The sequence below is a fragment of the Acinonyx jubatus genome, chromosome A1, assembly GCF_027475565.1.
Source record: "Acinonyx jubatus isolate Ajub_Pintada_27869175 chromosome A1, VMU_Ajub_asm_v1.0, whole genome shotgun sequence".
Lineage (NCBI taxonomy): Eukaryota > Metazoa > Chordata > Mammalia > Carnivora > Felidae > Acinonyx > Acinonyx jubatus.
In genome coordinates this window covers 227,875,535-227,888,456 of record NC_069380.1, presented here as the reverse complement: position 1 = coordinate 227,888,456, position 12,922 = coordinate 227,875,535, and the positions used below count along the sequence as shown (strand labels likewise).

At 51.6% G+C, this 12,922-nt stretch overlaps 1 protein-coding gene across 2 annotated transcripts in view; it reads left to right on the top strand.

Annotated features, from left to right (window-relative positions):
* Window positions 1-12,922, top strand: part of ANKRD33B (ankyrin repeat domain 33B) — an 80,329-nt gene that overhangs the window by 45,032 nt on the left and 22,375 nt on the right. For both annotated transcript variants that reach the window (XM_053202108.1, XM_053202104.1), the window contains exon 2: window positions 2,594-2,723. In XM_053202108.1, the coding sequence (XP_053058083.1) occupies window positions 2,594-2,723 (130 nt within the window). The remainder of the gene's footprint in view (window positions 1-2,593; window positions 2,724-12,922) is intronic.

The window sequence follows — 12,922 nt, the reverse complement described above, 5'->3', positions numbered from 1 at the left end:
AGAATTTCCTGCTGATGTCCAAATGGGAACTTCCACTTGTAGGTAGTTTACTTATTTTTTTTCTTAATAATATTATTTTATTCTCATGGACAGTTTGCTTATAATTAAAAAAAAATCCTATATGTGGCTTTAGGAACCATCCACAAATGGGCTTCTGTCATTAGAGCAAGTGGTTAATATTTATCTGGCTTTTTAAAAAAAAATGTTTATTTATTTTTGAGAGAGAGAGAGAGAGAGAGAGAGAGCTGCGGAGGGGCAGAGAGAGAGGGAGACACGGAATCCGAAGCAGGCTCCAGGCTCTGAGCTGTAGAGCCTGATGCGGGGCTTGAACTCACGAACCGTGAGATCATGACCTGAGCCGAAGTCAGATGCTTCACCGACTGAGCCACCCAGGCTCTCTCTTCTCTTTAAAATTATTGTGAAACGTTTCACTCTGTAGACAGAATGACTTAGTGCAAAGAATGTAATAAGCCGGGGCATATTAAATAGCCTTTCTTATAGTCCCAGCATTATAGAGATCCTGGCATTGCAGAACGGGTGTCAGTGCTTAAAAAAGCTGTGGTAGTCCCTAAGACGAAAGATTCTGACATTTGTGATTTGCTCTTCTCTTTTGGGACAGCAGCAACCAGGACCTTATCGAGGCCAGCCGGTGGGAGCGCCCGTGCCTTCTCCTTGTTCCATGAAGAAGTGCATTCTTGTTAAAAGTCTGGCAACAGTAGAGCTGGGTCACCGCGGGGTGGCTCCAGACTCAAGCTCTGCATCCCCCGTGGGGTGGTTGTGTGTGGCTGGCGGGGCTCAGATCATGCGATCATTAACTCCGGATTGACACGTCTTTCCCTGGGCTGAGTTTTTGCACATGCCGCTGAATCCACGTGTGTGAGGAGCCTTCGATCGTTTTCCTTTGTTACGCAGCGTTGGGTCAGCTCAGCCCAGCCGCTGCCATAGCAAAGCCCTGTAAAGTGGATGGCTTGTCAACAGCGGGAATTTGTTTGTCACGGTTCCGGAGCCTTGGCCATCTGAGACCAGGGTGCCGGCACGGCCGGGTTCTGGTGGGGGCATGCTTCCTGGCTCACGGATGACCGCCGTCACCGCTTGCCCAGCATGCGCGGGAATCCCCTGGGACGTCTTTTTTCTGACACCGGATCCGTGTCGTTTCTCCATCCCAGTTCTCCAGCTCTCTGACCCCAACAGGGTCTCCAACAATTAATTCTGACATAGAGTTAGCACAGACCCCACAGGTTTTGGGCGCAGGCCCACAAGACTGCCCCCACTTTCAGACTCCGGTGTCCACCCACGGGCCATAAAATTTGGGGATTCCCCCGCCCTCCACCTTCATGTTCGATAATTTGCTGGAATAACTCCCAGAACTCAGGAAGGCCCTTGACTGACTATCCCTGGCTTATCATAAAGGGTGAAAGTCGGAAACAGCCGAATGGAAGAGGTGCTCGGGGCAGGGTGTGGGAAAGGGTGTAGAGATCGCATGCCCTTCCTGGTGTGCCACCCACCCAGCACCCCAGCCCCTCGATGTGTCCACCCACCCGGAAGCTCCCCAAACCCTGTCGTTCAGGAGTTTTTATGAAACTTACGTTAAGCAGACATGGTTTGCTCTAGCCGTCCAGTCATTGGCTACCGGGTGATGACACTTGGTCTGCAGCCCTGCTCCCCCCACAGAGGTAGGATTGGGTGATACAGAGCAGCGGCGAGATCCGACCTCCAACGTACATGGTGGGTGGTCTTTCTAGAGACTGGCCCCCATTTGGAAGCTACCAGCACCCTGTCCCTGATGTGCGTCATCTCTTCTGCGTGTAGGAAACAGTCGTTTCTGAGGGTTTTAAGAGCTGTGCACCAGGAACTGGGGACAAAAGCCAAATCATTTAATTTTTATTACACACCCCCTCCCAACTGGTCTCCCCACTTCCACTCTGGTCTCCTAGTGTATCTCCATCCAGCGGCCGGCCGGGATGCTGGTACTCGGTCTGAGCACTTGTGCGGTGGCCTCTGTGGTCCTGATGCGTCCTTGACTTCCTCCTTCTGGTTCTCACTGCTCCAGCCTGCGGGCCTCCCAGCTGGATGTTCCCCCTCCACGGCCCCCTTCCCTCACCTCCTTCCCGTCTGTGTCCAATGACGTCTTCCCAGGGAGGCCCCCGCCCCCGACCTCTGAGCATCCTACCTGAGACTGAGCCACGTCCCCCCTGCGCTCACAGCCTCTCTTACCCTAATCTACCTTCTAACCGTCATTACCCGTATGTTAGGTGTAGGGTTTGCTGTTTTTCCTCCCGCTAGAAGGCGAACCACGTAGGGCCGGAGTCTTGGGTCCCTGGTGTTTTCCAGGCACTGTGCCTCCCTCGCGGTCAGCGCTCGATATTAACGCTGGAGGACGAGAACATGGCTGGCTTGTTCTAAGCTGCCGCCCAGAACCTGGACTCAGGGTTCTCTGTTCCCACCACTGCTCGCCCAGCACCCCCCTCCCTGCCCCCAGGGGACGGTACACACACACACACACACACACACACACACACACACACACACACGGGGCCTGCAGGGGTGATGCTTGGGCTCTGCCCCTCTGACCCGCTTCCCTCTTCACTTCTAGACCGGCCTCATTGTCGCCTGCTACCACGGCTTTGTGGATACTGTTGTGGTCTTAGCAGAGTGCCCCCACGTTGACGTCAACTGGCAGGACAGCGAGGGGAACACGGCCCTAATCACGGCTGCGCAGGCAGGTAAGACCCAGCTCTTCCCTCCCAGAGCCGAGGCTGGGGAGCAGCTACCCGGTGGTGGGGTTGAGGCCCCCCCCCCCCCCCCCCCCCCGCACATGCACTCAGCTGGCGAGATTATTGTAAAGACGGGAATTGATCAGAAATCCGTTCTCCGAGTAAGAGGTGCGAGAAACTGCTGCTCAGAATGCAAACACATCATCGTAGTGCATTCGGGATGATGCAGAGTTTACTTGTGCAGAGCTCAGCGCTGGGCGGACCTCACCCTGACGCCCGAACGTGACGCTGCTTCGGCCACCCGGCCTTGTCATCCTTCACCTAGAGCCTCGCGCCCCACCCGGTGCTTGGAGCTGGGGGCCGGGAGAGGCTGGTGGACTCCTAGCTGAAAGAGACACAAGTGAGAGTTACTGTATCAAATCGGCGTATTTACAAGGTCACCTGACACTTGCCTGCAGCGTGAAGACGCCTGCTGAGGGTGTGTCAGGGCAACGAGGCAGGACTGTTGGGGAGACAGCTTGGCCGGTGTGCGTCCCACTGAGTGTCCTCCGGCCCAAGACGGTCATTGCCAGGAGTGGCACTTCTGCCCACACCGCCAAGTGCCTTGTGGCTGTCCTCTTCTAGCATCATTTGTGGGAGACAGACGCAAAGCTGTGCTCATCCCTTCAGAACCACGCGTCATTTGTAACTGTGGCCTTGAGTGGGTTTGTCACTTGACCACTTTGTGGCCACTTTGTGGCCAAGAGCCAAACTCTTGGCTTCCGAGAGTAATCTGTTTCATCAGTCGGGCTGTCAGTCGCAAAGAAGCCGCTTCCCGCTGAGTCAGGAAGAAAAGGCGTTCGCTTATTACAGGAATGTAGGGCCCCTCACCGTGTCGCTGGGAGCTGCCGAGTGTCGGGCTCGGGGCTGGGAGGCTGGCAGAGATGCCCCAAGCCATGCCGCACATTGATTCTGGAAACACAGCGTCTGCTGCTACCACCGTAGCGAGACCGCTCAGTCCCATATTTTGCATCACGAGCGCCTGGGTCAGAGCCAGCGTGGGTGACTCGGACCCAGGGGGCCCAGGGAGCCCGCAAAGCCAGCATCTGGCAGTTCCATACCCCGTAATGTAGCAGGAAGTAGTCTGTACACGCTGCTTTTCGGTCGAGGTGGGTGAGCAGAGAATTCCCCAAACGTAGGGGCCAGGCTGTGCGAACACCCGTTCGCCTCAGCAGGTTTCAGGGTATGAAGCTTTGCCCTCGTAGAGGCACCCCACGCTTTGTAAAGCCCAGGTCCACAGTGTCCTGAACGGCAAAGGTGTAAGAGGCTCTCGTGAGGCACTCAGTGATCGAGGCTCCTTATTCAACCCCTCCCCCTGGCCGGGAACCAGGGATGCCAAAGTCAAGGGCAGTTCTGCCCTCAAGTAATTCTCCAGCTCGGTAGGCATCCGATGGAGCCCTGACGGCAGGTGCACTGGGTGGTGTGGGCGGAATGGGCCTGGGGGTTCAGGATAGGGGTCGTGCAAGAGGGGGGCTTGAACTGAGTGCCAAGGAACTGAGAGGGAGCCCTACTCAGGCACTGTATGTGGCAGTAGGATTGAGTGTGACTAGGAGAGGTGAGGGGTGGCCCGGTGAGGAGATGGGGACCAGATCATTAAGGGTCTAGGTACCAAATCCGTTTGGGTGCCATGAGGCCGGGTGTGTGACGCCAGGGGCTGACCAATCCTGGGAGTCCAGAAGCGGTTTCAGAGGCAGAGAAGGAGCAAAAAAGCTGCCTGGCGGAAAGTGACGTGTGATGTGGATGGTGGAGGGGAGGTGGCAGCTGGGATGGCCTCTAGCCTCGGGACAGGGGATGACTGATGCAAAGGGGTACACGGAGAGCAGCAGGTGGGGAAGCACCGGCCCCATCTGGCGCGCAGGCCTTTGAGACGTGACACGTGTAAGAGGTCCCCACGGCAGGTGGACGGTCTGGAGCTCCAAACTCCAGTGCTCCCATGGGGGACAGATCGGGGCGTCAGGGGTGGGTGGAGAGTGGGGCCCACGGCACAGACCAGGAGTGAACACTAGGAGAACGTGCAGTAGGAAGAGATTTCCTTTCTTGCTGATTGGCAAGAACTCTGTGTGTGTTAAGGATTTTGGTTGTGGTTTAATACCCGTGAGACACCTTCTGAATTCTTGCCTTTTCAAAATGTCGCATTGGGACGTCTGGGTGGCTCAGTCAGATAGGCGTCCGACTTCGGCTCGGGTCATGATCTCGTGGTCTGTGGGTTTGAGCCCCACGTGGGGCTCTGTGCTGACAGCTCAGAGCCTGGAGCCTGCTTCGGATTCTGTGTCTCCCTCTCTGCTCCTCCCCCGCTCACACTTGTGTGTGCACTCTCTCTCTCTCAAAAATAAACATCCAAAAAAATTTTTTAATTGAAAAAAGAAAATAAATTTTGTGTTCACATAAGAGCAACAATCTGCCCTTTGCCCTTTTTTTCCCTCATTGAGTGTTGCAGGGGAATCAGTGGGAGTCCAGCCTGTGTTTGTGTCTTTGTTGATACCTGGGTATTGCTGAGACTTGGAAATACCTCCCACCTCATCCTTGACATTGAGAACACCCCCTCCCCAACTATCCTACCTCTCAGCTCCTCTCTGTGCTCGTTTTGACTTGTATTAGGTATATTTTTACTGCAGGAAACACTTTTCTGTTAATCTCTTTGAAACACTACCTGCCTTGTTTTGTTCTTTCTTCCTGAGATTCCCTCTTAAGGGGAGAATAAGTCACCTGGTCCTGCGTCACCGCTTTCTCTCCCTTTTTTTTCTTTTCCCTACCCTTTTAAGCACTGGGTAAATTCTGCATATTACTTCAGTAGTTTATTTTCTGCCATTCACTGGGTTACATTTACTTTATTCGTCTTGAACATGTGTAGGGTCAGTCTGTTCAGCCGTCTGTAACAAAAGTCCCAGAAACTGGAGTTGGAGATTAAACAACAGAAATTTGTTTCTCCGAGTTCTGGAGGCTGGGAATCCAGGATCAAGATGTCAGGGGATTTGGTTCCTGGTAAGGACTCTCTTCCTGGCTTCTTGTACATGGTGCCTCCCTGCTGTGTCCTCACTCCGTGGAGAGAGAGCGTGAGGTCTCTGGTGTCTCCTCCTATTTATTTACTTGTTTGTTTACTCATTTTGAGAGAGAGAGAGCGAGCGAGCAGGGGAGAGAGGCAGAGGGAGAGAGAGAATCCTATGAAGGCTTCGTGCTCAGCACAGAGCTCGACTCGGGGCTTGATCCCATGACCCTGAGATCATGACCTGAGCCCAAATCAAGAGTCGGACGCTCAACTGACTGAGCCAGCCAGCCGCCCCGTGGCGTCTCCTTTTACAAGGACACCTGTCCAATTGGATCAGGGCTCCCCTGTGACCACATGGAACTTTAATTATTTCCACAATGGCCCTATCTCCAAATGTAGTCACACTGGGTCTTGGGGTTTCAACATATGAATTGTGGGGGGGGGGGACATGAACATTCATTCTGTAACACCCATCCTTATGCAGGGACCGTGCTTTTCCTGAATTGATGTATTTTAAGTCGAAGATGACGTAGGCCCTCGCAGGGTTAGAGAGAGGCCCAGCAAAGGGGGGACTGCTGAGCCTAGGCTCAGGGCCCATGGCCCTGCAGTACAGGCGGAGGAATCGGGGGCTACACGCAGCCCTGGTTCGTCCCTGTGGTTTCATTTCCAGGCTGCGCGTGGTGGGGCAGCAGCCTGTGTTATGAGGACGAGCCCCCACTGTCGTGTGCTCGCTCTGTGCTGGGACCACCAGGGACTTCCTGTCCGGCCTCGTGTGCTGGGTGGGTCTAGGTGCCCCCCTCCCCCCCAGCCCACCTTTCTTTCTGGCCCCGCCCTTCTCGTTTGGGCCGCTGCTGACTTTCCCAAGGTCTTGATGGGCTGCTTGGGGCCTCCCCTGCGTCCCACATCCGTTTCCACCTCCAGCGGTCCCTTTGTGGTTCCCCACAGCTCTGCTGCCTTCTCTCTACTCCTTTGGTCACCCGTGGGAGGCAGGGAAGGGGACAAGACTCGTGTGTTCATGGCCCCCCACTCTGACCTCAAGAGAGCTGGGGGTCCCTGCTGGAGCCTCTCCTCGGCTTGGGTCAGGTTGCAGCGTGGTTACATCACTAGGGATGATCCAAGCATGGCCGGGGTGTATTTAGTTACATGGGCACCACGGGTAGATGAGTAGTGGGCAGGTGCCCGGGCCGTGGCCCAGACTGGGTGGTCCAGCAGGATGGCTGTCCTGGGCGCTTTCTCCGCCTGGCACTGGGGGTGTGCCACTCAGTTGAGTATAAAATAGAACACACAGTGTTCGGAGGAAAACCACATAAGCAGCTAAAGGTCAACACAGAAAGCCAGTAGAGTTCAGGGTGAAAATCTCCTAGCTCCTTCCTCACTCCCAGGGCTCCAGCTCTGTTGTCTGGAGGTAGCCGTGGTTAATTTGATGTGTACGTGGCTTTTCTTCTATCTTCTTAAACAATAGGTATATCATTATAATCTATTTTCTTTTCTTGTTTTTTTTTTTTTAATGTTTATTTATTTGGTTGGACAGAGAGAGTGAGGGAGAGAGAGAAAATGAGCAGGGGAGGGGCAGAGAGGGAGAGAGAGGATCTCAAGCAGTCTCGGAGCTGTTGGCACAGAGCCCGACACGGGGGCTTGATCTCCTGGTCCATGAAATCATGACCTGAGCCAAAATCAAGAGTTGGACGCTCAACTGAGCCACCCAGGGGCCCCGCTTTCCTTGTTTTTAAGTTTTCTCTTTCTGCTGGTGTCCGTGATCCTTAACTTGCTTACTGAGTTGCTCAAGCTGGGAATGAGGCCACTTCTCCGGCCCCACCCTCTTCTCCACCTGGCTCCCCCTCCCTGTTCCTGGGCTCTGACGCCTGGGACATCCGCCCCAAGCCTGCTTTAGAACTGACTAGTTTGGGGGGTGCTGGGAGGGAGGGGCTTTTTTGCCACCTTAAAAAATCTGACTGAAAAGCATTTCCTTGTTTGTCTTAATTGCCTCAAAGGAGGAAAGTGATTTTTCCCTAATTTGTGTCTGAAGGTGGTGACGGGACCTCCAGGGGTTGCCCCTCTCCCTGTGAACATTGGGACCTTACAACACAGCCTGGTTCTCATCACCAGCCCGGGGTGGGTAATCTGTGTTTTGATGCAGGTTTGGTTAAAACAAGGATTGCCTAGCTCTGCCCCCAGAGTTTCAGATTGAAAAAGTCTGGGGAGGGGCCTGAGAATGTGCATCTCACTAAGTTCCCAGCCCATGCTGCTGCTGCTGCTGCTGCTGCTGCTGGTCTGGGGATCCCACGGGGAGAAGGGCAGAGAGAGGGAGACACAGAATCTGAAGCAGGCTCCGGCCTCTGAGCTATCAGCACAGAGCCCGATGCGAGGCTCGAACCCCCAAACCGCGAGATCATGACCCAGATGCTTAACTGACTGAGCCACCCAGGCGCCCCAGGGAATTGAGGTCGTGGAGGCTGTCATAGCTTGCAGTGACTGGGGACGTCTCTCGGTGGGCATTCAAGGCTGGGGAAGCCACGCGGCCCGGTGAGATGTCAGAGGGACGCAGAGGCGTCATTAAAGCGAGAATAAAGGAAAGCAGCGGAGAATCTGTTCGTGCCTTTCCCCGCTGTTTTAGGAAAGCGGCTATTTGAGGTTTCAGCTGAGACATGGTCGTGTCCCATTTTACCCCAATTGCATAACCAGTTTTATTTATTTGGTGAGTTCTTAATTCCAAAAGATGCCTAGTGATACGTGCTTACAGTAGAAAATCACCACGGAAGTATTCTTTTTTTTTTTTTCTTAAAAAGGTCGTGTTCCCCTCTCTCACATTCTCTATCTCACAAATCGACCAGCCGCCTACACTTCCAGACCTCAGCGTCTCCCTTTCAGACCCTCACGTGTGTGCGTGTGCGTTTTATTTACGTGCGTAGGATAATTCCATAGAGACGTTGGCTTTAATTTTTTCCACTTTGTAGATCCAGGAGATCTCTTCACATCGACCCATGGACCCAAGACTTACCTTGCTCTCATTGCAGCACACTCCTGAGTACGATTGTGCGTCCACGGCCGTGTCCCCCGTGTCCAGTAACTGTGAGGCAGTTCAGGAAACTGTAACTCACCCATTCTCTAGCAGATCCGCTCTTAAAACAAATATTTATTTAGCAATTACTTGACATCCAAGGGCTACCCATAGTGAGCCAAAGCACACAGAATCCAGCCTCCCAAACTTTGAGTGTAGTGCACGTGGGGTCTAAACTAGCCTGTTACAGACAGTGCTGTAGTGAAGTCATTTGTGTCTGGGGGCGCATTAAAAAATATATATATATATATATATTTTAATGTTTATTTTTGAGAGAGAGAGAGCATGAGCAGGGAGGGGCAGGGAGAGGGAGGGGGACAGAGGATCTGAAGCAGGCTCTGTGCTGACGGCCGCAAGCCCGATGCGGGGCTTGAACTCTGGACCGGTGAGATCACGACCTGAGCTGAAGTCAGATGCTAAACTGGTGAAGCCACCCAGGCGGCCCTGGGGGTGCGTTTCTGAAGAGGGTGTATTGAGCAACAGGTGTTGTCAGATGGCTGGAGTGAGGAATTGTAAGGGGACTGTCTGCAGAGGCGGGACCCCGGGAGACTGACCCAGGCAGAGGCCTGCCCCTCAGTTCATTCACCTGACACTGCGAAGGGGAAGCTGGCAGTCTGTGGGGTGGGGGGGGGGGGGTGGGAGGCAGGGGTGAGGACCCCCGTCTCTCCTTCTGCCGCAGCCCCTGCTGAGCCACACCAGAGACCTCAGGGCTGAGAATGGGCAGGTGCCCTTTCTGGAGGCCAGCCTCTGCACCCAAAAGCAGGGGCAGAGAAGGAAGGGGAAGAAATGCACGGGTAGATTCTTAGAACTCAATTGCTCAGTCAAAGACACGCACATTTCCATAGCTGCTGCCGAGGAGCCTTTAGAAAAAAACCGCAACAATTTATACTTTCCACCAAGTTCCCAAGGGCATTCTTGCCAACCCTGGGAAAGATCAATCTTTAGTGTTTGCCAGTCCCTGAATTATGGTTTGCACTTGTGTTTGCCTGATTCTCACGGCAGCCCAGGATCTGCTATGATGTTTCTGGGCACAGTTGACGGAGCACCCAGTGAAACAGGGCTTCGATGACGAAGAAGCTGCCTTCTCTTGCAACACGATGTTTCTGAAGGCCACCGTGATGCAGTTGCTTCATTGAGCGGCTCCGAGAGGCCAGGATGGGGGAGCCAGCTTCTCAGAAGTGCTGTTGACCTTTCCCTCATGCTGCCAAGACTAACACAGGGAGACTTTGGGAGGGGGGAGCAAATCCCTGTCTGTGTCCTATTCTCTAGGGCAGGAAAACATTTCCAGATGCCTCCAACAGAGTTTTGTTTATATCTCACTGCCAGGGTTGTGTTACATGCCCCGTGCCAAAGCAAGTCACTGGCAAGGGTGACAGAATGACCCCAGATGACTTGGTCTGGTCAACGTTGGCCCCAACAGGATCCGTGTGGTTAAGGAAAACTTTAAAGCAACCACATGCTTATATTATTTGATATCACAACTGAACTGAATGTCGGGGGTCTTGGCTTTCTACCGCACTCACTCAGCATTCATGAGTATAAATTAAGACGCAAATACCTTTGATCTGCCTGTCAAAAGATTCTCTAAGAAGTCTAACCTCTTCAGATACTTAATGCGTAATAAAAATCCCACTGAATCTGTGTTAGGCCTTTACAATGGAGAGAATGTATGAAAATAAATCCTCAAATAATCCCTAAATCTCATTTAGCCAGCAATTTCAACCTCTATCCCGCCCCAACAACAACAAAAAAATATAAAGTGAGGTAACCAAAGAAATGAGTTAGTCTCAGGAATGGAGTTAGGCATTTCCTTTCTCCGTTTCTCGTTCCTCTTTGACAGGAGTGTGACAACGTGAGGAAGTAGCAGGTGTCTTTTTGAGCTGGTGACACTATAGAGTTGGTTGGGTCTAAGTAACCTCTGGCGTCCTTGAAACTTGTTATTCTTTGAACTTATTTTTACAGTTCTGAAGGAAATGCACTGAGAGCTGGCCTGACATTCTGTATGCCTCTTACTGCAGAGGGCAGGGTGGCAGTGAGGACTGGGGCTGGGGGTGTGTGGAGGGGATGCTCAGGCTGCCCGTGCAAGGCCTGGCTCATGAACCGGATTTGGGGAGGGCCCCTTTCAGAGGAGAATGCATGACTCGGCTCGAAACAGGGAATAAATGCCTCTTCGGTTTATTTATTCTGTTATCACCTCCCACAGTCATGATTTTAGTCTGACTTCATTCTGATTTTTCTTTTTAGTTTTTTGAAGTGTTTTGTTTTCCTTTTTCTTGGTTTCTGTGTGTTTTGATTAAGAAAGTAGAGGTTGGCAGGTTTCTGGGTTTTCCTAGCATTGCCCTGCCTTTTCCTGTAAAACTCCTGTTTCCTGAGCCCTTCTCTCTGGCCACTGCAATGCCTCTCCAGGCAACAGCTCACCCTGCTGTTCATTCAGACACTGCCTGCCCTGCAGACTGAGAGGAAGCCCATCAATGACTTTCTCATACTCCCTTCTCGGTATCTCCCCACCCCCCCACCCCACTTGGGGAGCATCTATTTGCACTTGTAGCTGTGGTTGGATGTGACATTTCCAAAGTCAACGGTTCCCTCTACTGGCCTGATTTGGAAATTTGGAAAAGTACATTTCAAGTACCTGGAGTCAAACTAGTCAAATCTTTGGACAACTCAAACCCTGTAACATTTTCCCATTTTTAGAGGAGCACGGGTTTATTGTCTGTTTCCTTCCCTCGAATAAAGGAGTAAACAAGACTCTTAGCCCAAAACTGGTATTCAATAAAATGTTGAGTTAATCAGCAATTAATACTTGTGATGTCCATGTAATTCTTACACAATGTAATTCCATGTCCTTATAATTCTTATGTGGGTTATAGCTTGGTGATTAACCTTTTTGATAAGTGAATGTTTGCCAAGAGAGAGATAGTAATCCTTGAGCCATATCACTTTCCAGATATATATTTATTTTGCTGTCAGTTGGAAGTTTTGGATGTATGAGCACGGTCATGAGGGTTGTAGTGGTGGTGGGAATCCACAGCCACATGGAAATGTGGGTCTGGGATACAAGGATGGTTCATGTGCCTAATTCAGGCTTGGAGGACCAGCAAAGAGCTTCCATTGGAAGAGATGGCTTATCAAGGAGCTGGGTAACAGAAGAAAAACAAGTTTATAAACATGTATATTTCATGTACATACAGGAGATAACCAGGGAAAAATGAGTAACTCAAAGAGGTGACTTAGAACTCCAGCTTCTCTGGGATCTTGAGCAAAGAACAAATATGCGGAAAAATGACAGGACAAAACAAAGTAGTTTTAGGCTTCCAGGGATGGTACTCTGTGGGAAGGTAAACTAATGGTAGCTAAAGTCTAGAAAGTTTGTCATGTAGATTTCTCTGGGGCCTCTCCAAGCTGATAGGATCTACAGCTGCCTCAACAATTAACTTTTCTCTTCCTGGTACAAAGAGAAGGAGGGACTCTTTTGGAAATTTGTGTCCTGCTTTTAAGCAAATGGGAGAGGACAGGGAGCTTTCCTTGTGTCTGCCTTCAGTTTAAAATAATATATATCAAAGTAGCATAATTTGGGGTGGCATCTTCTGCTACCTTTCAAGGAGCAGGGCCAGATTAAAAGGAGCTAGGTGTTTATTTTATTTGTTTTTAAAGTTTTTGTTTATTTATTTTGAGAGAGAAAGGGCGAGCAGGGGAGGGGCAGAGAGAGAGGGAGAGAGAGAGAGAATCCCAAGCAGTCTCCGCACTGTCAGCACAGAGCCTGGTGCAGGTGAACTCACAGAACCCTGAGATCATGACCTGAGCTGAACTCAAGAGTCCAATGCTTAACCAGCTGAGCCACCCAGGTGCCCCAAAAGGAGCTAGCTTTCTAAAGAGTTGTGAAGTAGTAGAGACCATTAAGGGTTTTAAGTAGTAGTTTTCTTGATCAGAAGAATTTCTTCTTGGAGTTATCATATTGGTAATGTGGAGAATTGATGAGAAGGCAGGAATGGAACTAAGGAGGACAGTTAGGAGATGGGCTGTAGCCCTTGGGGATGTGATGGTCCAGATCAGGGAGTAGTTATGGGGATGGGAAGACAAGAATAGACTTGCAAGATATTTAAGAGATGGGGTTGGCAGAATTGC